Source organism: Protomyctophum parallelum (assembly GCF_964188405.1).
Source record: "Protomyctophum parallelum genome assembly, chromosome: 4".
Taxonomy (NCBI): Eukaryota; Metazoa; Chordata; class Actinopteri; order Myctophiformes; family Myctophidae; genus Protomyctophum; species Protomyctophum parallelum.
The window spans coordinates 56,817,982-56,842,960 of NC_139700.1; the positions used below are offsets into that span (position 1 = coordinate 56,817,982).

Here is a 24,979-nt window from a genome sequence, read left to right on the forward strand (position 1 = left end):
TCAGAGTCATAGAACTCTAGTGTCAGAGTCATAGAACTCTAGTCAGAGTCAGAGTCAAATAACTCTAGTCAGAGTCAGAGTCAGAGAACTGTAGTCAGAGTCATAGAACTCTAGTCAGAGTCAGAGTCAGATAACTATAGTCAGAGTCAGAGAACTCTAGTCAGAGTCAGAGTCATAGAACTCTAGTCAGAGTCAGAGTCATAGAACTCTAGTCAGAGTCATAGAACTCTAGTCAGAGTCAGAGTCAGATAACTCTAGCCAGAGTCAGAGTCAGAGAACTCTAGTCAGAGTCAGAGTCAGAGAACTCTAGTCAGAGTCAGAGTCAGATAACTCTAGTCAGAGTCAGAGTCAGAGAACTCTAGTCAGAGTCATAGAACTCTAGTCAGAGTCAGAGTCAGATAACTCTAGTCAGAGTCAGATAACTCTAGTCAGAGTCAGAGTCAGAGAACTCTAGTCAGAGTCAGAGTCAGAGAACTCTAGTCAGAGTCAGAGAACTCTAGTCAGAGTCATAGAACTCTAGTCAGAGTCAGAGTCAGATAACTCTAGTCAGAGTCAGAGAACTCTAGTCAGAGTCAGAGTCAGAGAACTCTAGTCAGAGTCAGAGTCAGATAACTCTAGTCAGAGTCAGAGAACTCTAGTCAGAGTCAGAGTCAGAGAACTCTAGTCAGAGTCAGAGTCAGAGAACTCTAGTCAGAGTCAGAGAACTCTAGTCAGAGTCATAGAACTCTAGTCAGAGTCAGAGTCAGATAACTCTAGTTAGAGTCAGAGACCTCTAGTCAGAGTCAGAGACCTCTAGTCAGAGTCAGAGTCAGAGAACTCTAGTCAGAGTCAGACAGAGTCAGAGAACTCTAGTCAGAGTCAGAGAACTCTAGTCAGAGTCATAGAACTCTAGTCAGAGTCAGAGTCAGATAACTCTAGTTAGAGTCATATAACTCTAGTCAGAGTCAGAGTCATAGAACTCTAGTCAGAGTCATATAACTCTAGTCAGAGTCATAGAACTCTAGTCAGAGTCAGAGAACTCTAGTCAGAGTCATAGAACTCTAGTCAGAGTCAGAGAACTCTAGTCAGAGTCAGACAGAGTCAGAGAACTCTAGTCAGAGTCAGAGACCTCTAGTCAGAGTCAGAGTCAGAGAACTCTAGTCAGAGTCAGACAGAGTCAGAGAACTCTAGTCAGAGTCAGAGACCTCTAGTCAGAGTCAGAGAACTCTAGTCAGAGTCAGACAGAGTCAGAGAACTCTAGTCAGAGTCAGAGAACTCTAGTCAGAGTCATAGAACTCTAGTCAGAGTCAGAGAACTCTAGTCAGAGTCAGAGAACTCTAGTCAGAGTCATAGAACTCTAGTCAGAGTCAGATAACTCTAGTCAGAGTCAGAGAACTCTAGTCAGAGTCAGAGTCAGAGAACTCTAGTCAGAGTCAGAGTCAAATAACTCTAGTCAGAGTCATAGAACTCTAGTCAGAGTCAGAGTCAGATAACTCTAGTCAGAGTCAGAGAACTCTAGTCAGAGTCAGAGTCAGAGAACTCTAGTCAGAGTCAGAGTCAAATAACTCTAGTCAGAGTCATAGAACTCTAGTCAGAGTCAGAGTCAGATAACTATAGTCAGAGTCAGAGAACTCTAGTCAGAGTCAGAGTCATAGAACTCTAGTCAGAGTCAGAGTCATAGAACTCTAGTCAGAGTCATATAACTCTAGTCAGAGTCAGAGTCAGATAACTCTAGTCAGAGTCAGAGAACTCTAGTCAGAGTCAGAGTCAGAGAACTCTAGTCAGAGTCAGAGTCAGAGAACTCTAGTCAGAGTCAGAGTCAGAGAACTCTAGTCAGAGTCATATAACTCTAGTCAGAGTCAGAGTCAGATAACTCTAGTCAGAGTCAGAGAACTCTAGTCAGAGTCAGAGTCAAATAACTCTAGTCAGAGTCAGAGTCAGAGAACTGTAGTCAGAGTCATAGAACTCTAGTCAGAGTCAGAGTCAGATAACTCTAGTCAGAGTCAGATAACTCTAGTCAGAGTCAGAGTCAGATAACTCTAGTCAGAGTCAGAGTCAGAGAACTCTAGTCAGAGTCAGAGTCAGAGAACTCTAGTCAGAGTCAGAGTCAGAGAACTCTAGTCAGAGTCAGAGAACTCTAGTCAGAGTCATAGAACTCTAGTCAGAGTCAGAGTCAGATAACTCTAGTCAGAGTCAGAGAACTCTAGTCAGAGTCAGAGTCAGAGAACTCTAGTCAGAGTCAGAGTCAGATAACTCTAGTCAGAGTCAGAGAACTCTAGTCAGAGTCAGAGTCAGAGAACTCTAGTCAGAGTCAGAGTCAGAGAACTCTAGTCAGAGTCAGAGAACTCTAGTCAGACTCATAGAACTCTAGTCAGAGTCAGATAACTCTAGTTAGAGTCAGAGACCTCTAGTCAGAGTCAGAGACCTCTAGTCAGAGTCAGAGTCAGAGAACTCTAGTCAGAGTCAGACAGAGTCAGAGAACTCTAGTCAGAGTCAGAGAACTCTAGTCAGAGTCATAGAACTCTAGTCAGAGTCAGAGTCAGAGAACTCTAGTTAGTCATATAACTCTAGTCAGAGTCAGAGTCATAGAACTCTAGTCAGAGTCATAGAACTCTAGTCAGAGTCATAGAACTCTAGTGTCAGAGTCATAGAACTCTAGTCAGAGTCAGAGTCAAATAACTCTAGTCAGAGTCAGAGTCAGAGAACTGTAGTCAGAGTCATAGAACTCTAGTCAGAGTCAGAGTCAGATAACTATAGTCAGAGTCAGAGAACTCTAGTCAGAGTCAGAGTCATAGAACTCTAGTCAGAGTCAGAGTCATAGAACTCTAGTCAGAGTCATAGAACTCTAGTCAGAGTCAGAGTCAGATAACTCTAGTCAGAGTCAGAGTCAGAGAACTCTAGTCAGAGTCAGAGTCAGAGAACTCTAGTCAGAGTCAGAGTCAGAGAACTCTAGTCAGAGTCAGAGTCAGAGAACTCTAGTCAGAGTCATAGAACTCTAGTCAGAGTCAGATAACTCTAGTCAGAGTCAGAGAACTCTAGTCAGAGTCAGAGTCAGAGAACTCTAGTCAGAGTCAGAGTCAGAGAACTCTAGTCAGAGTCAGAGAACTCTAGTCAGAGTCATAGAACTCTAGTCAGAGTCAGAGTCAGATAACTCTAGTCAGAGTCAGAGAACTCTAGTCAGAGTCAGAGTCAGAGAACTCTAGTCAGAGTCAGAGTCAGATAACTCTAGTCAGAGTCAGAGAACTCTAGTCAGAGTCAGAGTCAGAGAACTCTAGTCAGAGTCAGAGTCAGAGAACTCTAGTCAGAGTCAGAGAACTCTAGTCAGAGTCATAGAACTCTAGTCAGAGTCAGAGTCAGATAACTCTAGTTAGAGTCATATAACTCTAGTCAGAGTCAGAGTCATAGAACTCTAGTCAGAGTCATATAACTCTAGTCAGAGTCATAGAACTCTAGTCAGAGTCAGAGAACTCTAGTCAGAGTCATAGAACTCTAGTCAGAGTCAGAGAACTCTAGTCAGAGTCAGACAGAGTCAGAGAACTCTAGTCAGAGTCAGAGACCTCTAGTCAGAGTCAGAGTCAGAGAACTCTAGTCAGAGTCAGACAGAGTCAGAGAACTCTAGTCAGAGTCAGAGACCTCTAGTCAGAGTCAGAGAACTCTAGTCAGAGTCAGACAGAGTCAGAGAACTCTAGTCAGAGTCAGAGAACTCTAGTCAGAGTCATAGAACTCTAGTCAGAGTCAGAGTCAGAGAACTCTAGTTAGAGTCATATAACTCTAGTCAGAGTCAGAGTCATAGAACTCTAGTCAGAGTCAGAGTCATAGAACTCTAGTCAGAGTCAGAGTCATAGAACTCTAGTCAGAGTCAGAGTCATAGAACTCTAGTCAGAGTCATATAACTCTAGTCAGTCATAGAACTCTAGTCAGAGTCATAGAACTCTAGTCAGAGTCAGAGTCATAGAACTCTAGTCAGAGTCAGAGTCATAGAACTCTAGTCAGAGTCATAGAACTCTAGTCAGAGTCATAGAACTCTAGTCAGAGTCATAGAACTCTAGTCAGAGTCATAGAACTCTAGTCAGAGTCATAGAACTCTAGTCAGAGTCATAGAACTCTAGTCAGAGTCATAGAACTCTAGTCAGAGTCAGAGCCAGAGAGTAAGACACAGTTACGACATAAACATGAAGAGACTTTAGTTGTTACTGTACAGTGCTTTAAACAGTTGTCATGTTGCACACATGCCTAGTTGTTACTGTACAGTACTTTAAACAGTTGTCATGTTGCACACATGCCTAACATTGCTGATATTTCGTTGAAAACAATGTATTTCCAACTCGGCTGCATGAACGGTTTTCTGACCCCTTTAATGTGGTAACTCTGCCTTACTGTATGGCTCTGCTCAGGGTTAGGGGTCGGGGGTCACCGGGGGTCATCGGGGGTCACCGGGGGTCATTAGGGGTCAGGGTTCAATCATCTCGTATTTGTCCTTCACGGAGCTGTCCATGTCGTCCTCCAGCTCTTCGTCCTCGTCCTCCTCCTCGTCCTCGTGCTCGTGGGTGGGGCCAGCGTCCTCGTCGCTGTGGCAACGGGCGGGGGAGGGGTGGTGCATCTGGACCAACAGGAAGTAGAGCCCCGCCCCCACGGGACCCCCCAGCATGGGCCCGGCCACGGGGACCCACCACCAGTACCCCCCAGTACTGGGAACATAACCATAAACAATACATTATAACACCCACCACCAGTACCCCCCAGTACTGGGAACATAACCATAAACAATACATTATAATATGTACCCCCCAGTACTGGGAACATAACCATAAACAATACATTATAATATGTACCCCCCAGTACTGGGAACATAACCATTTACAACACATTATAATATGTACCCCCCAGTACTGGGAACATAGCCATATACAATACAGTATAATACCCCCCCAGTACTGGGAACATATCCATATACAATACATTATAATACCCCCCAGTACTGGGAACATATCCATATACAATACATTATAACACCCACCACCAGTACCCCCCAGTACTGGGAACATAACCATAAACAATACATTATAACACCCACCACCAGTACCCCCCAGTACTGGGAACATAACCATAAACAATACATTATAACACCCACCACCAGTACCCCCCAGGACTGGGAACATAACCATAAACAATGCATTATAACACCCACCACCAGTACCCCCCAGGACTGGGAACATAACCATAAACAATACATTATAACACCCACCACCAGTACCCCCCAGGACTGGGAACATAACCATAAACAATACATTATAACACCCACCACCAGTACCCCCCAGGACTGGGAACATAACCATAAACAATACATTATAACACCCACCACCAGTACCCCCCAGTACTGGGAACATATCCATATACAATACATTATAGTACACCCCATCAGTACCCCCCAGTACTGGGAACATATCCATATACAACACATTATAATATGTACCCCCCAATACTGGGAACATAGCCATATACAATACATTATAGTACACCCCATCAGTACCCCCCCCCCGTACTGGGATCATAACCATATACAATACATTATAATACCCCCCAGTACTGGGAACATATCCATATACAATACATTATAACACCCACCACCAGTACCCCCCAGTACTGGGAACATAACCATAAACAATACATTATAACACCCACCACCAGTACCCCCCAGTACTGGGAACATAACCATAAACAATACATTATAACACCCACCACCAGTACCCCCCAGTACTGGGAACATAGCCATATACAATACATTATAACACCCACCACCAGTACCCCCCAGTACTGGGAACATAACCATAAACAATACATTATAATATGTACCCCCCAGTACTGGGAACATAACCATAAACAATACATTATAACACCCACCACCAGTACCCCCCAGTATTGGGAACATAACCATAAACAATACATTATAACACCCACCACCAGTACCCCCCAGGACTGGGAACATAACCATAAACAATACATTATAACACCCACCACCAGTACCCCCCAGTACTGGGAACATAACCATAAACAATACATTATAACACCCACCACGAGTACCCCCCCAGTACTGGGAACATAACCATAAACAATACATTATAACACCCACCACCAGTACCCCCCAGTACTAGGAACATAACCATAAACAATACATTATAACACCCACCACCAGTACCCCCCAGTACTGGGAACATAACCATTTACATCACATTATAATACACAGTACCCCCCAGTACTGGGAACATAACCATAATATACAATACATTAGAATATCCACCACCTGTACCCCCCAGTACTGGGAACATAACCATACCCCCCAGTACTGGGAACATAACCATACCCCCCAGTACTGGGAACATAACCATATACAATATTATATAACCATAACCATACCCCCCAGTACTGGGAACATAACCATATACAACATTATCTTGTGGACCAGACCCATTGCAAGATGCTGTACTCTGTGTACAGAGGGTGGTAATAGTTACCTGAACACCTCCATGGCGTAGCCAGCCACCAGGGTACAGAGGGTGGTAATAGTTACCTGAACACCTCCATGGCGTAGCCAGCCACCAGGGTACAGAGGGTGGTAATAGTTACCTGAACACCTCCATGCCGTAGCCAGCCACCAGGGTAAAGAGGCGCGGCCCCAGGTCCCGGGCGGGGTTCAGCGGGTAGCCACAGTTCAGGCCCATGGACACCCCAATGGCCATGACCACCAGGCCGATGGCCAGAGGCTCCACCCCTTTGGGAGCGCCGATGTTCCCTCCGTCGATGATGGCCAGGATGCAGAGCACCAGCATGCCTGTTGCTATCACCTGAAATACAATACAATATGAATACAATATGAATACAGGATGAATACAGGATGAATACAATATGAATACAGACAGACAGACAGACAGACAGACAGACAGACAGACAGACAGGCAGGCAGGCAGGCAGGCAGACAGGCAGGCAGGCAGGCAGGCAGGCAGACAGACAGGCAGGCAGGCAGGCAGGCAGGCAGACAGGCAGGCAGGCAGGCAGGCAGGCAGGCAGACAGGCAGGCAGGCAGGCAGGCAGGCAGACAGACAGGCAGGCAGGCAGGCAGGCAGGCAGGCAGACAGGCAGGCAGGCAGACAGGCAGGCAGGCAGGCAGACAGGCAGGCAGGCAGGCAGGCAGGCAGGCAGGCAGGCAGGCAGGCAGGCAGGCAGGCAGGCAGGCAGGCATAACGGATGTGGAGTAAAGATCATTGAACGACTGGAAGTGGGTCATGGCAGTGGGGGTGGGGGGTGTTTGGAGGGGGTGGGGTGTGTGTGTGGGGGGTATGTGTGTGTGTGTGTGGGGGGGGGGGGTATGTGTGTGTGTGTGTGTGTGTGGGGGGGGGGGGATTGGGGTAAGTGGGACAATCAATCTGTATTCAGTCACATTTCTGTCAGAACAGCAGTTTTTCATCACTGAATGGAACCAGGAGAACAGACTGAATGGAACCAGTAGAACAGACATTTAGGTCCACCCACCTGGTCCACTAGTCCTCCTACAGGACAGGACAGACATTTAGGTCCACCCACCTGGTCCACCAGTCCTCCCAGCACAGACAGGTGTCGTCCGGGGTACGAGGCGAAGATGTGTCCCGTGGCGTTGATGCCCGTGACGGACAGGATGCCGTTGGTGAAGTCCATGATGGAGTCTGGAAGCAACGCCACAACGTTGTTGTTATTATTTCATTGAGACACAGCGCTGCTATCTCCGATTATCTGTGCACCGAGACACAGCGCTGATATCTCAGATTATCTGTGCACCTAGACACAGCTCTGATATCAACGACCCCCCCCCCCCTCCAGAGCAGAGCCAAAGATACAATAATCCATGAGCAACAATACACAGTAATAACACATCAACACATGATTCAACACAATTAATCTACACAATCGCAAACAATACAATAATATCCCAAAGCTGTCAAGCACGAGCTGCTTGACAGTAATGACTAGCGACAGCGTTACTGACGTGTATAGATGCTAACTCCATTGGACCCTCAAAGCAGCTAACTCCACCACCTCTCCCCCTCTCAAACTGTCTGTTAAAGCAGCCAACTCCACCACCTCTCCCCATCTCAAACTGTCTACTAAAACAACTAACTCCACCCCCTCTCCCCCTCTCAAACTGTCTGCTAAAGCAGCTAACTCCACCACCTATCTCCCTCTAAAATGTCTGCTATAAAGCAGCTAAATACACCACCTCTCTCCCTCTCAAACTGTCTGCTAAAGCAGCTAACTCCACCATCTCTCTCCCTCTCAAACTGTCTACTAAAACAACTAACTCCACCCCCTCTCCCCCTCTCAAACGGTCTGCTATAAAGCAGCTAACTCCACCACCTCTCCCCCTCTCAAACTGTCTGTTAAAGCAGCCAACTCCACCACCTCTCTCCCTCTCAAACTGTCTGCTAAAACTACTAACTCCACCACCTCTCCCCATCTCAAACTGTCTGCTAAAGCAACTAACTACACCACCTCTCTCCCTCTCAAACTGTCTGCTATAAAGCAGCTAACTCCACCACCTCTCTCCCTCTAAAACTGTCTGCTAAACCAGCTAACTCCACCATCTCTCTCCCTCTCAAACTGTCTGCTATAAAGCAGCTAACGCCACCACCTCTCTCCCTCTCAAACTGTCTGCTAAATCAGCTAACTCCACAACCTCTCTCCCTCTCAAACGGTCTGCTAAAACAGCTAACTCCACCACCTCTCTCCCTCTCAAACTGTCTGTAAAAGCAGCCAACTCCACCACCTCTCTCCCTCTCAAACTGTCTGCTATATATTACAGTATATGTATATATATATTCCATTATATATTTACCGTAGTACAGATGTATATTACAGTATATTTATATATATATTTACCGTAGTACAGTGCAAAGACTGCAGCAGCTCCAGTGAACGCTCCCAGGAACTGAGCCAGGACGTACAGAGGAAACTTCCACAGCTTCAGTTTACCGACCAAGACCATGGCTAACGAGACCGCTGGGTTCACATGTCCTCCTGTTGGACACACAGAGACACAGAGGAGTTAACATGTCCTCCTGTTGGAGACACAGAGACACAGAGGAGTTAACATGTCCTCCTGTTGGAGACACAGAGACACAGAGGAGTTAACATGTCCTCCTGTTGGAGACACAGAGACACAGAGGAGTTAACATGTCCTCCTGTTGGAGACACAGAGACACAGAGGGGTTAACATGTCCTCCTGTTGGAGACACAGAGACACAGAGGAGTTAACATGTCCTCCTGTTGGAGACACAGAGACACAGAGGAGTTAACATGTCCTCCTGTTAGAGACACAGAGACACAGAGGAGTTAACATGTCCTCCTGTTGGAGACACAGAGACACAGAGGAGTTAACATGTCCTCCTGTTGGAGACACAGAGACACAGAGGAGTTAACATGTCCTCCTGTTGGAGACACAGAGACACAGAGACACAGAGGAGTTAACATGTCCTCCTGTTGGAGACACAGAGACACAGAGGAGTTAACATGTCCTCCTGTTGGAGACACAGAGACACAGAGGAGTTAACATGTCCTCCTGTTAGAGACACAGAGACACAGAGGAGTTAACATGTCCTCCTGTTGGAGACACAGAGACACAGAGGAGTTAACATGTCCTCCTGTTGGAGACACAGAGACACAGAGGAGTTAACATGTCCTCCTGTTGGAGACACAGAGACACAGAGGAGTTAACATGTCCTCCTGTTGGAGACACAGAGACACAGAGGAGTTAACATGTCCTCCTGTTGGAGACACAGAGACACAGAGGAGTTAACATGTCCTCCTGTTGGAGACACAGAGACACAGAGGGGTTAACATGTCCTCCTGTTGGAGACACAGAGACACAGAGGAGTTAACATGTCCTCCTGTTGGAGACACAGAGACACAGAGGAGTTAACATGTCCTCCTGTTGGAGACACAGAGACACAGAGGAGTTAACATGTCCTCCTGTTGGAGACACAGAGACACAGAGGAGTTAACATGTCCTCCTGTTGGAGACACAGAGACACAGAGGAGTTAACATGTCCTCCTGTTGGAGACACAGAGACACAGAGGGGTTAACATGTCCTCCTGTTGGAGACACAGAGACACAGAGGGGTTAACATGTCCTCCTGTTGGAGACACAGAGACACAGAGGAGTTAACATGTCCTCCTGTTGGAGACACAGAGACACAGAGGAGTTAACATGTCCTCCTGTTGGAGACACAGAGACACAGAGGAGTTAACATGTCCTCCTGTTGGAGACACAGAGACACAGAGGAGTTAACATGTCCTCCTGTTGGAGACACAGAGACACAGAGGAGTTAACATGTCCTCCTGTTGGAGACACAGAGACACAGAGGAGTTAACATGTCCTCCTGTTGGAGACACAGAGACACAGAGGAGTTAACATGTCCTCCTGTTGGAGACACAGAGACACAGAGGAGTTAACATGTCCTCCTGTTGGAGACACAGAGACACAGAGGAGTTAACATGTCCTCCTGTTAGAGACACAGAGACACAGAGGGGTTAACATGTCCTCCTGTTGGAGACACAGAGACACAGAGGAGTTAACATGTCCTCCTGTTGGAGACACAGAGACACAGAGGAGTTAACATGTCCTCCTGTTGGAGACACAGAGACACAGAGACACAGAGACACAGAGGGGTTAATATGTCTTCCTGTTGGAGACACAGAGACACAGAGGAGTTAACATGTCCTCCTGTTGGAGACACAGAGACACAGAGGAGTTAACATGTCCTCCTGTTGGAGACACAGAGACACAGAGGAGTTAACATGTCCTCCTGTTGGAGACACAGAGACACAGAGGAGTTAACATGTCCTCCTGTTGGAGACACAGAGACACAGAGGTTAACATGTCCTCCTGTTGGAGACACAGAGACACAGAGGAGTTAACATGTCCTCCTGTTGGAGACACAGAGACACAGAGGAGTTAACATGTCCTCCTGTTGGAGACACAGAGACACAGAGGAGTTAACATGTCCTCCTGTTGGAGACACAGAGACACAGAGACACAGAGGTTAACATGTCCTCCTGTTGGAGACACAGAGACACAGAGGAGTTAACATGTCCTCCTGTTGGAGACACAGAGACACAGAGGAGTTAACATGTCCTCCTGTTGGACACACAGAGACACAGAGGAGTTAACATGTCCTCCTGTTGGAGACACAGAGACACAGAGGGGTTAACATGTCCTCCTGTTGGACACACAGAGACACAGAGGAGTTAACATGTCCTCCTGTTGGACACACAGAGACACAGAGGAGTTAACATGTCCTCCTGTTGGAGACACAGAGACACAGAGGAGTTAACATGTCCTCCTGTTGGAGACACAGAGACACAGAGGGGTTAACATGTCCTCCTGTTGGAGACACAGAGACACAGAGGGGTTAACATGTCCTCCTGTTGGAGACACAGAGACACAGAGGAGTTAACATGTCCTCCTGTTGGAGACACAGAGACACAGAGGAGTTAACATGTCCTCCTGTTGGAGACACAGAGACACAGAGGAGTTAACATGTCCTCCTGTTAGAGACACAGAGACACAGAGGGGTTAACATGTCCTCCTGTTGGAGACACAGAGACACAGAGGAGTTAACATGTCCTCCTGTTGGAGACACAGAGACACAGAGGAGTTAACATGTCCTCCTGTTGGAGACACAGAGACACAGAGGAGTTAACATGTCCTCCTGTTGGAGACACAGAGACACAGAGGAGTTAACATGTCCTCCTGTTGGACACACAGAGACACAGAGGAGTTAACATGTCCTCCTGTTGGAGACACAGAGACACAGAGGGGTTAACATGTCCTCCTGTTGGAGACACAGAGACACAGAGGAGTTAACATGTCCTCCTGTTGGAGACACAGAGACACAGAGGGGTTAACATGTCCTCCTGTTGGAGACACAGAGACACAGAGGGGTTAACATGTCCTCCTGTTGGAGACACAGAGACACAGAGACACAGAGACACAGAGGAGTTAACATGTCCTCCTGTTGGAGACACAGAGACACAGAGGAGTTAACATGTCCTCCTGTTGGAGACACAGAGACACAGAGGAGTTAACATGTCCTCCTGTTGGAGACACAGAGACACAGAGGGGTTAACATGTCCTCCTGTTGGAGACACAGAGACACAGAGGAGTTAACATGTCCTCCTGTTGGAGACACAGAGACACAGAGGTTAACATGTCCTCCTGTTAGAGACACAGAGACACAGAGGAGTTAACATGTCCTCCTGTTGGAGACACAGACACAGAGGGGTTAACATGTCCTCCTGTTGGAGACACAGAGACACAGAGGAGTTAACATGTCCTCCTGTTGGAGACACAGAGACACAGAGGAGTTAACATGTCCTCCTGTTGGAGACACAGAGACACAGAGGAGTTAACATGTCCTCCTGTTGGAGACACAGAGACACAGAGGGGTTAACATGTCCTCCTGTTGGAGACACAGAGACACAGAGGAGTTAACATGTCCTCCTGTTGGAGACACAGAGACACAGAGGAGTTAACATGTCCTCCTGTTGGAGACACAGAGACACAGAGGAGTTAACATGTCCTCCTGTTGGAGACACAGAGACACAGAGGAGTTAACATGTCCTCCTGTTGGAGACACAGAGACACAGAGGGGTTAACATGTCCTCCTGTTGGAGACACAGAGACACAGAGACACAGAGGAGTTAACATGTCCTCCTGTTGGAGACACAGAGACACAGAGGAGTTAACATGTCCTCCTGTTGGAGACACAGAGACACAGAGGGGTTAACATGTCCTCCTGTTGGAGACACAGAGACACAGAGGTGTTAACATGTCCTCCTGTTGGAGACACAGAGACACAGAGGTTAACATGTCCTCCTGTTGGAGACACAGAGACACAGAGGAGTTAACATGTCCTCCTGTTGGAGACACAGAGACACAGAGGAGTTAACATGTCCTCCTGTTGGAGACACAGAGACACAGAGGGGTTAACATGTCCTCCTGTTGGAGACACAGAGACACAGAGGGGTTAACATGTCCTCCTGTTGGAGACACAGAGACACAGAGGAGTTAACATGTCCTCCTGTTGGAGACACAGAGACACAGAGGAGTTAACATGTCCTCCTGTTGGAGACACAGAGACACAGAGGAGTTAACATGTCCTCCTGTTGGAGACACAGAGACATAGAGGAGTTAACATGTCCTCCTGTTGGAGACACAGAGACACAGAGGAGTTAACATGTCCTCCTGTTGGAGACACAGAGACACAGAGGGGTTAACATGTCCTCCTGTTGGAGACACAGAGACACAGAGGAGTTAACATGTCCTCCTGTTGGAGACACAGAGACACAGAGGAGTTAACATGTCCTCCTGTTGGAGACACAGAGACACAGAGGGGTTAACATGTCCTCCTGTTGGAGACACAGAGACACAGAGGAGTTAACATGTCCTCCTGTTGGAGACACAGAGACACAGAGGAGTTAACATGTCCTCCTGTTGGAGACACAGAGACACAGAGGAGTTAACATGTCCTCCTGTTGGAGACACAGAGACACAGAGGAGTTAACATGTCCTCCTGTTGGAGACACAGAGACACAGAGGAGTTAACATGTCCTCCTGTTGGAGACACAGAGGAGTTAACATGTCCTCCTGTTGGAGACACAGAGACACAGAGGAGTTAACATGTCCTCCTGTTGGAGACACAGAGACACAGAGGAGTTAACATGTCCTCCTGTTGGAGACACAGAGACACAGAGGAGTTAACATGTCCTCCTGTTGGAGACACAGAGACACAGAGACACAGAGACACAGAGACACAGAGGAGTTAACATGTCCTCCTGTTGGAGACACAGAGACACAGAGGGGTTAACATGTCCTCCTGTTGGAGACACAGAGACACAGAGACACAGAGACACAGAGACACAGAGGAGTTAACATGTCCTCCTGTTGGAGACACAGAGACACAGAGGAGTTAACATGTCCTCCTGTTGGAGACACAGAGACACAGAGACACAGAGACACAGAGACACAGAGACACAGAGACACAGAGGAGTTAACATGTCCTCCTGTTGGAGACACAGAGACACAGAGGTTAACATGTCCTCCTGTTAGAGACACAGAGACACAGAGACACAGAGACACAGAGACACAGAGACACAGAGACACAGAGGAGTTAACATGTCCTCCTGTTGGAGACACAGAGACACAGAGGTTAACATGTCCTCCTGTTGGAGACACAGAGACACAGAGGAGTTAACATGTCCTCCTGTTGGAGACACAGACACAGAGGGGTTAACATGTCCTCCTGTTGGAGACACAGAGACACAGAGGAGTTAACATGTCCTCCTGTTGGAGACACAGAGACACAGAGGAGTTAACATGTCCTCCTGTTGGAGACACAGAGACACAGAGGAGTTAACATGTCCTCCTGTTGGAGACACAGAGGAGTAAACATGTCCTCCTGTTGGAGACACAGAGACACAGAGGAGTTAACATGTCCTCCTGTTGGAGACACAGAGACACAGAGGAGTTAACATGTCCTCCTGTTGGAGACACAGAGACACAGAGGAGTTAACATGTCCTCCTGTTGGAGACACAGAGACACAGAGGAGTTAACATGTCCTCCTGTTGGAGACACAGAGACACAGAGGAGTTAACATGTCCTCCTGTTGGAGACACAGAGACACAGAGGAGTTAACATGTCCTCCTGTTGGAGACACAGAGACACAGAGGAGTTAACATGTCCTCCTGTTGGAGACACAGAGACACAGAGACACAGAGACACAGAGACACAGAGACACAGAGACACAGAGGGGTTAACATGTCCTCCTGTTGGAGACACAGAGACACAGAGGAGTTAACATGTCCTGCTGTTGGAGACACAGAGACACAGAGGAGTTAACATGTCCTCCTGTTGGAGACACAGAGACACAGAGGGGTTAACATGTCCTCCTGTTGGAGACACAGAGACACAGAGGAGTTAACATGTCCTCCTGTTGGAGACACAGAGACACAGAGGAGTTAACATGTCCTCCTGTTGGAGACACAGAGACACAGAGGGGTTAACATGTCCTCCTGTTGGAGACACAGAGACACAGAGGAGTTAACATGTCCTCCTGTTGGAGACACAGAGAGACAGAGGAGTTAACATGTCCTCCTGTTGGAGACACAGAGACACAGAGGAGTTAACATGTCCTCCTGTTGGAGACACAGAGACACAGAGGAGTTAACATGTCCTCCTGTTGGAGACACAGAGACACAGAGGAGTTAACATGTCCTCCTGTTGGAGACACAGAGACACAGAGGAGTTAACATGTCCTCCTGTTAGAGACACAGAGACACAGAGGAGTTAACATGTCCTCCTGTTGGAGACACAGAGACACAGAGGAGTTAACATGTCCTCCTGTTAGAGACACAGAGACACAGAGGAGTTAACATGTCCTCCTGTTGGAGACACAGAGACACAGAGGAGTTAACATGTCCTCCTGTTGGACAGACAGAGACACAGAGGAGTTAACATGTCCTCCTGTTGGAGACACAGAGACACAGAGGGGTTAACATGTCCTCCTGTTAGAGACACAGAGACACAGAGGGGTTAACATGTCCTCCTGTTGGAGACACAGAGACACAGAGGGGTTAACATGTCCTCCTGTTAGAGACACAGAGACACAGAGGAGTTAACATGTCCTCCTGTTGGAGACACAGAGACACAGAGGAGTTAACATGTCCTCCTGTTGGAGACACAGAGACACAGAGGGGTTAACATGTCCTCCTGTTAGAGACACAGAGACACAGAGGGGTTAACATGTCCTCCTGTTGGACAGACAGAGACACAGAGGAGTTAACATGTCCTCCTGTTGGAGACACAGAGACACAGAGGGGTTAACATGTCCTCCTGTTGGAGACACAGAGACACAGAGGGGTTAACATGTCCTCCTGTTGGACAGACAGAGACACAGAGGAGTTAACATGTCCTCCTGTTGGAGACACAGAGACACAGAGGGGTTAACATGTCCTCCTGTTGGAGACACAGAGACACAGAGGAGTTAACATGTCCTCCTGTTGGAGACACAGAGACACAGAGGGGTTAACATGTCCTCCTGTTGGAGACACAGAGACACAGAGGAGTTAACATGTCCTCCTGTTAGAGACACAGAGACACAGAGGGGTTAACATGTCCTCCTGTTGGAGACACAGAGACACAGAGGAGTTAACATGTCCTCCTGTTGGAGACACAGAGACACAGAGGAGTTAACATGTCCTCCTGTTGGAGACACAGAGACACAGAGGAGTTAACATGTCCTCCTGTTGGAGACACAGAGACACAGAGGAGTTAACATGTCCTCCTGTTGGAGACACAGAGACACAGAGGAGTTAACATGTCCTCCTGTTGGAGACACAGAGACACAGAGGAGTTAACATGTCCTCCTGTTGGAGACACAGAGACACAGAGGGGTTAACATGTCCTCCTGTTGGAGACACAGAGACACAGAGACACAGAGACACAGAGGGGTTCACATGTCCTCCTGTTGGAGACACAGAGACACAGAGGAGTTAACATGTCCTCCTGTTGGAGACACAGAGACACAGAGGAGTTAACATGTCCTCCTGTTGGAGACACAGAGACACAGAGGGGTTAACATGTCCTCCTGTTGGAGACACAGAGACACAGAGGAGTTAACATGTCCTCCTGTTGGAGACACAGAGACACAGAGGAGTTAACATGTCCTCCTGTTGGAGACACAGAGACACAGAGGTTAACATGTCCTCCTGTTGGAGACACAGAGACACAGAGGGGTTAACATGTCCTCCTGTTGGAGACACAGAGACACAGAGGGGTTAACATGTCCTCCTGTTGGAGACACAGAGACACAGAGACACAGAGGTTAACATGTCCTCCTGTTGGAGACACAGAGACACAGAGGAGTTAACATGTCCTCCTGTTGGAGACACAGAGACACAGAGGAGTTAACATGTCCTCCTGTTGGAGACACAGAGACACAGAGGGGTTAACATGTCCTCCTGTTGGAGACACAGAGACACAGAGGGGTTAACATGTCCTCCTGTTGGAGACACAGAGACACAGAGGAGTTAACATGTCCTCCTGTTGGAGACACAGAGACACAGAGGAGTTAACATGTCCTCCTGTTGGAGACACAGAGACACAGAGGGGTTAACATGTCCTCCTGTTGGAGACACAGAGACACAGAGGAGTTAACATGTCCTCCTGTTGGAGACACAGAGACACAGAGACACAGAGACACAGAGGTTAACATGTCCTCCTGTTGGAGACACAGAGACACAGAGGAGTTAACATGTCCTCCTGTTGGAGACACAGAGACACAGAGGGGTTAACATGTCCTCCTGTTGGAGACACAGAGACACAGAGGAGTTAACATGTCCTCCTGTTGGAGACACAGAGACACAGAGGAGTTAACATGTCCTCCTGTTGGAGACACAGAGACACAGAGGAGTTAACATGTCCTCCTGTTGGAGACACAGAGACACAGAGGGGTTAACATGTCCTCCTGTTGGAGACACAGAGACACAGAGGGGTTAACATGTCCTCCTGTTGGAGACACAGAGACACAGAGACACAGAGGAGTTAACATCACATAAGATCACATTTTAACGCACTGATGTTATTATATGCCTTTATCTTCTGGATGATTGAACCTCAATGGAAACGCACTGATTAAACATCCTCTTTGCAGAATTTGATAAATTGATAGATACAATAAAAACAGTCTTTCTCATATTTTTGAGTGGTGCAACCACTCCTACAACCAAGGAGCACGAGTGGTGTGCGCATGCGTGGAACCAGCAATGTCCGTGTGGGGTAATGCTGCGTGCGTGCATTTATTATTACCAGCAGGGGGTGCCAGCAACAGAGAGAGGGGTAGTGCTGAGAGAGAGAGAGAGAGAGAGAGAGAGGGAGAGGGAGAGGGAGAGGGAGAGGGAGAGGGAGAGGGAGAGGGAGAGGGAGAGGAGAGAGAGAGAGAGAGAGAGAGAGAGAGAGAGAGAGAGAGAGAGAGAGAGAGAGAGAGAGATATATGCAAGGATTCATTGACATGATGGATTCCTTAACATGCAAAGTGCCTCATCATGGATACGTACATATCGATGATAACACCTACTGTAACCGCTAACCCACACTGCTCACCTCCTCATGGAGGACACAGGCTGGGGCGCTAACCCACACTGCTCACCTCCTCATGGAGGACACAGGCTGGGGCGCTAACCCACACTGCTCACCTCCTCATGGAGGACACAGGCTGGGGCACTAACCCACACTGCTCACCTCCTCATGGAGGACACAGGCTGGGGCGCTAACCCACACTGCTCACCTCCTCATGGAGGACACAGGCTGGGGCGCTAACCCACACTGCTCACCTCCTCATGGAGGACACAGGCTGGGGCGCTAACCCACACTGCTCACCTCCTCATGGAGGACACAGGCTGGGGCGCTAACCCACACTGCTCACCTCCTCATGGAGGACACAGGCTGGGGCGCTAACCCACACTGCTCACCTCCTCATGGAGGACACAGGCTGGGGTGCTAACCCACACTGCTCACCTCCTCATGGGGGCGCTAACCCACACTGCTCACCTCCTCATGGGGGCGCTAACCCACACTGCTCACCTCCTCACGGAGGACACAGGCTGGGGTGCTAACCCACACTGCTCACCTCCTCATGGAGGACACAGGCTGGGGCGCTAACCCACACTGCTCACCTCCTCATGGGGGCGCTAACCCACACTGCTCACCTCCTCATGGGGGCGCTAACCCACACTGCTCACCTCCTCATGGAGGACACAGGCTGGGGCGCTAACCCACACTGCTCACCTCCTCATGGAGGACACAGGCTGGGGCGCTAACCCACACTGCTCCCCTCCTCATGGAGGACACAGGCTGGGGCGCTAACCCACACTGCTCACCTCCTCAGAGGACACAGGCTGGGGCGCTAACCCACACTGCTCACCTCCTCATGGAGGACACAGGCTGGCGCTAACCCACACTGCTCACCTCCTCATGGAGGACACAGGCTGGGGCGCTAACCCACACTGCTCACCTCCTCATGGGGGCGCTAACCCACACTGCTCACCTCCTCATGGGGGCGCTAACCCACACTGCTCACCTCCTCATGGAGGACACAGGCTGGGGCGCTAACCCACACTGCTCACCTCCTCATGGAGGACACAGGCTGGGGGCGCTAACCCACACTGCTCACCTCCTCATGGAGGACACAGGCTGGGGCGCTAACCCACACTGCTCCCCTCCTCATGGAGGACACAGGCTGGGGCGCTAACCCACACTGCTCACCTCCTCATGGAGGACACAGGCTGGGGCGCTAACCCACACTGCTCACCTCCTCATGGAGGACACAGGCTGGCGCTAACCCACACTGCTCACCTCCTCATGGATGACACAGGCTGGGGCGCTAACCCACACTGCTCACCTCCTCATGGAGGACACAGGCTGGGGCGCTAACCCACACTGCTCACCTCCTCATGGAGGACACTGCAGGCTGGGGCGCTAACCCACACTGCTCACCTCCTCATGGAGGACACAGGCTGGGGCGCTAACCCACACTGCTCACCTCCTCATGGAGGACACAGGCTGGGGTGCTAACCCACACTGCTCCCCTCCTCATGGAGGACACAGGCTGGGGCGCTAACCCACACTGCTCACCTCCTCATGGAGGACACAGGCTGGGGCGCTAACCCACACTGCTCACCTCCTCATGGAGGACACAGGCTGGGGCGCTAACCCACACTGCTCACCTCCTCATGGAGGACACAGGCTGGGGCGCTAACCCACACTGCTCACCTCCTCATGGAGGACACAGGCTGGGGGCGCTAACCCACACTGCTCACCTCCTCATGGAGGACACAGGCTGGGGCGCTAACCCACACTGCTCACCTCCTCATGGAGGACACAGGCTGGGGCGCTAACCCACACTGCTCACCTCCTCATGGAGGACACAGGCTGGGGCGCTAACCCACACTGCTCACCTCCTCATGGAGGACACAGGCTGGGGGCGCTAACCCACACTGCTCACCTCCTCATGGAGGACACAGGCTGGGGCGCTGACCCACACTGCTCACCTCCTCATGGAGGACACAGGCTGGGGCGCTAACCCACACTATAGTGCCATGTCTACATACATGCTATAAGTTCCATAAACGGAGTCTTTCCATATGCCTGTGAGGTCGTCGAGGCTAGGGGAAGTGCTATGGGCTAAGATGGATTCTGAAGAGGTGGGTTTTTCAGACTACTAGCGTGCGTGACAGAGTATGGTGTGCTTCTCAATTCAATTCAATAATTTATTTGCCATGTCAACAAGTTGATAGGAATTTGTCTTGGTTCATACTAAACATATACAGACAACCATAGATACACAAACAAGAAGGACAAAACAATAGAGAAACAGAAACCAGCAGCATAAGAAATTACATTCAGTTTCTTTTAAAATGGCTACAGGGTAAGTGCTATCCCTGAAGCGACATGTTGAGCTCTGGATACTTCTATATCTCCTGCCTGATGGGAGGAGATTGAAGAGGTGATGTCTGTGCAGGATGGGAGTTGTCTGCAATGATTTTATTTGCCTTCCTCTTTTTTTCTTTTTTTTTAAAATATTTTTTTATCCCACAATTCTGTAACCCATTTTTCACCCCTGTGTCAATTATCTAATGTGATCCTGGGCTCTACACACCCTCCGCCAACCTAGTCCCCATATATGGGGGACAAGGGGAGACCAACCTAGTCCCCATATATGGGGGACAAGGGGAGACCAACCTAGTCCCCATATATGGGGGACAAGGGGAGACCAACCTAGTCCCCATATATGGGGGACAAGGGGAGAACATGTGAGGGTACCTACCCTAGGGGACACGGGGAGAACATGTGAGGGTACCTACCCTAGGGGACACGGGGAGAACATGTGAGGGTATCTACCCTAGGGGACACGGGGAGAACATGTGAGGGTACCTACCCTGGGGGACACGGGGAGAACATGTGAGGGTACCTACCCTAGGGGACACGGGGAGAACATGTGAGGGTACCTACCCTAGGGGACACGGGGAGAACATGTGAGGGTACCTACCCTATAGGGGACACGGGGAGAACATGTGAGGGTACCTACCCTATAGGGGACACGGGGAGAACATGCAAACTCCACACAGAAAGGCCCTTTCTCCCAACCCCGCCTTCGGGTATGGGCACTGATGACGCGGAGGAGGAAACACGCTGCCAGCACCCACAGCGTCCCGAGCGGGGAATCGAACCCAGGACCTTCTAGCTGTGAGGCGACAGCACTACCGACTGTGCCACCTACCGTGCTCCCTATTTATTTGCCTTCCTAATTATTCTGGTGGAATAGAGTGAGGAAAGTGTAGGGAGGCTGCATTACATGCAATGTTTCTTTGATGCGCGACGTACTATACTCTTTCCAGCTTGCTTGCGTGGCACTGCATGTGTGCGTGTGTGTGTGTCACAGTGTGACAGTGTGACAGTATGGCGTGTGTGTGTGTGTGTGTGTGTGTGTGTGTGTGTGTGTGTGTGTGTGACATGGATGTATCTTTGCAGGACATGGACAGCCTCGGGGCTCAGTGTGACCGACATTGAGGTTCAGCAGCAGCACGGAAATCAATCAATGGTCACTCCACAGCTTCACGTGCACTATGTGTGTGACCGCCACAGCGTCACATGCACTAAATGACTGTGACCAACGCCGTGGTGGCACGTTTTGTGTGATCCTGGAGGCCGGGGGGGTGGGGGGGGGGGGGGGGGGGGGCAGGCCGGGGGGGTGGCACACACAGGACAGGCTAACCTGTAACCACCATAAGTAGTAGCCTTGCCGAGCCATGAGGCCCATAGGGGCAGGAGCCTATGTCCTGTTTCTGTAGCCATGGGGCCCATAGGGGCAGGAGCCTATCTCCTGTTTCTGTAGCCATGAGGCCCATAGGGGCAGGAGCCTATCTCCTGTTTCTGTAGCCATGAGGCCCATAGGGGCAGGAGCCTATCTCCTGTTTCTGTAGCCATGAGGCCCATAGGGGCAGGAGCCTATCACCTGTTTCTGTAGCCATGAGGCCCATAGGGGCAGGAGCCTATGTCCTGTTTCTGTAGCCATGAGGCCCATAGGGGCAGGAGCCTATCTCCTGTTTCTGTAGCCATGAGGCCCATAGGGGCAGGAGCCTATCTCCTGTTTCTGTAGCCATGAGGCCCATAGGGGCAGGAGCCTATCTCCTGTTTCTGTAGCCATGAGGCCCATAGGGGCAGGAGCCTATCTCCTGTTTCTGTAGCCATGAGGCCCATAGGGCAGGAGCCTATCTCCTGTTTCTGTAGCCATGAGGCCCATAGGGGCAGGAGCCCATAGGGCAGGCCTATCTCCTGTTTCTGTAGCCATGAGGCCCATAGGGCAGGAGCCTATCTCCTGTTTCTGTAGCGTGAGGCAGCTTGATGTATAAGTACACCCCCTGGACATGACGCTAGTATGTCGCAGGGACTTACCCCCCATACAACCCTTGATGCTGAGTGTCAAGCAGGGAGGCACTGGGTCCCATTTTTAGAGTCTTTGGTATGACCCGGGCCGGGGATCGAACCCCGACCTCCCAGTCTCAGGGCGGACACTCTAACCACAAGGCCATTGAGTATGGCAACCGCCATACCATACTGTATATCTGCACCATACTGTACTATATTACCACAATCCAAGCATTAGTTTTGCACAAAAAACACAAAAAACAATTCGGCCATATCCACTTGCCCAAATAATATGCCCCAATGTGCTGACCTCATCGCATTCATGATGATGGCTATGGCCGTTCTTTAGCCCAAGGAGTGTTTTTTGTGAAAAACTAATGTTTGGGATGGATTCAGAATCATGAAACCCCCTAGTTTGACACGTCACATGATGCTACTTAAAGTATAATGACATTTAGGACATTTTGAGAGCAGGCCTCTCATTATGTGAACCTTATTAACCTGACCTGAGATCAGATTCTAAAAATGTCTATTACATCCTGACAGTTTAATTATTAACCCATTCTGACCTGAGATCAGATTCTAAAAGTGTCTTCGATTTTTCAAAAATAGCAGACCTACAAGCTCGTATCGCGCCACTCGGTGGCGCGATATGAGCTTGTAGATCTGCTATTTTTCAATAGCTAAAGCATAACATGATGCTAACACCAAAATGGGTGCCCGGTCAGAATGGGTTAATGACCAAAAAAACACAAATAAAAAGGACGGCGTCACAGGTCCTGTCCAGCGTTGGGCCTGACAGAGGGTGACAGACGGTGGGTTACCTGACAGACGGGGGGTTACCTGACAGACGGGGGGTTACCTGACAGACGGGGGGTTACCTGACAGACGGGGGGTTACCTGACAGACGGGGGGTTACCTAAACAGAGCGTGACAGACGGGGGGTTACCTAAACAGAGCGTGACAGACGGGGGGTTACCTAAACAGAGCCTGACAGACGGGGGTTACCTAAACAGAGCGTGACAGACGGGGGGTTACCTAAACAGAGCGTGACAGACGGGGGGTTACCTAAACAGAGCGTGACAGACGGGGGGTTACCTAAACAGAGCGTGACAGACGGGGGGTTACCTAAACAGAGCGTGACAGAGGGGGGGTTACCTGACACTCCTCCAGAGACGTACGCGGCCATGGCCAGGCCCACGGAGAACCCGATGTGGACCGTCAGAGGTTCTCCTAGAGTGTTCCGACTGAGCACCGTCTGGGCCACGGAACCCACACCGAACAGCTGGAGAACACACACACACACAGGCACACACACACACACACACACACACACACACACACACGCACGCACGCACGCACGCACACGCACACACACACACACACACACACACACACACACACACAGATGCAGTAGTTACATTCACGCATGCAAAGCAACTACATAGATTAGTGAGTGAGTGAATAACTTAATAAATGCATAGATTAGTGAGTGAGTGAATGACTTAATAAATACATAGATTAGTGAGTGAGTGAATGACTTAATAAATACATAGATTAGTGAGTGAGTGAATAACTTAATAAATGCATAGATTAGTGAGTGAGTGAATAACTTAATAAATGCATAATTAGTGAGTGAGTGAATAACTTAATAAATGCATAGATTAGTGAGTGAATAACTTAATAGTTACATAGATTAGTGAGTGAGTGAATAACTTAATAAATGCATAGATTAGTGAGTGAATAACTTAATAAATGCATAGATTAGTGAGTGAATAACTTAATAAATACATAGATTAGTGAGTGAGTGAATGACTTAATAAATGCATAGATTAGTGAGTGAGTGAATAACTTAATAAATGCATAGATTAGTGAGTGAGTGAATAACTTAATAAATGCATAGATTAGTGAGTGAGTGAATAACTTAATAAATGCATAGATTAGTGAGTGAATAACTTAATAGATACATAGATTAGTGAGTGAGTGAATAACTTAATAAATGCATAGATTAGTGAGTGAATAACTTAATAAATGCATAGATTAGTGAGTGAATAACTTAATAAATACATAGATTAGTGAGTGAATAACTTAATAAATGCATAGATTAGTGAGTGAATAACTTAATAAATGCATAGATTAGTGAGTGAATAACTTAATAAATGCATAGATTAGTGAGTGAGTGAATAACTTAATAAATGCATAGATTAGTGAGTGAATAACTTAATAAATGCATAGATTAGTGAGTGAATAACTTAATAAATGCATAGATTAGTGAGTGAGTGAATAACTTAATAAATGCATAGATTAGTGAGTGAATAACTTAATAAATACATAGATTAGTGAGTGAGTGAATAACTTAATAAATACATAGATTTACATAGATTAACATAGATTTACATAGATTAACTCACCACCAAGACGAAGGTTCCCAGGAACTCGGCCAGCACTTCCCGTAGGATGGTGCTTTTGAGAGCGCAGCGTCGCCTCAT

At 48.7% G+C, this 24,979-nt stretch overlaps 1 protein-coding gene across 1 annotated transcript; it reads right to left on the bottom strand.

Annotated features, from left to right (window-relative positions):
• Positions 1-4,429: 4,429 nt before the first annotated feature.
• LOC310857297 (aquaporin-9-like) lies at positions 4,430-24,979 on the bottom strand (the record flags this gene model as incomplete). Its single annotated transcript, XM_083762910.1, has 6 exons — positions 4,430-4,667; positions 6,604-6,821; positions 7,558-7,676; positions 8,887-9,024; positions 23,649-23,775; positions 24,902-24,979. The coding sequence occupies 6 exons, from the start codon at positions 24,977-24,979 to the stop codon at positions 4,430-4,432; spliced, it is 918 nt and encodes a 305-aa protein (XP_083619036.1).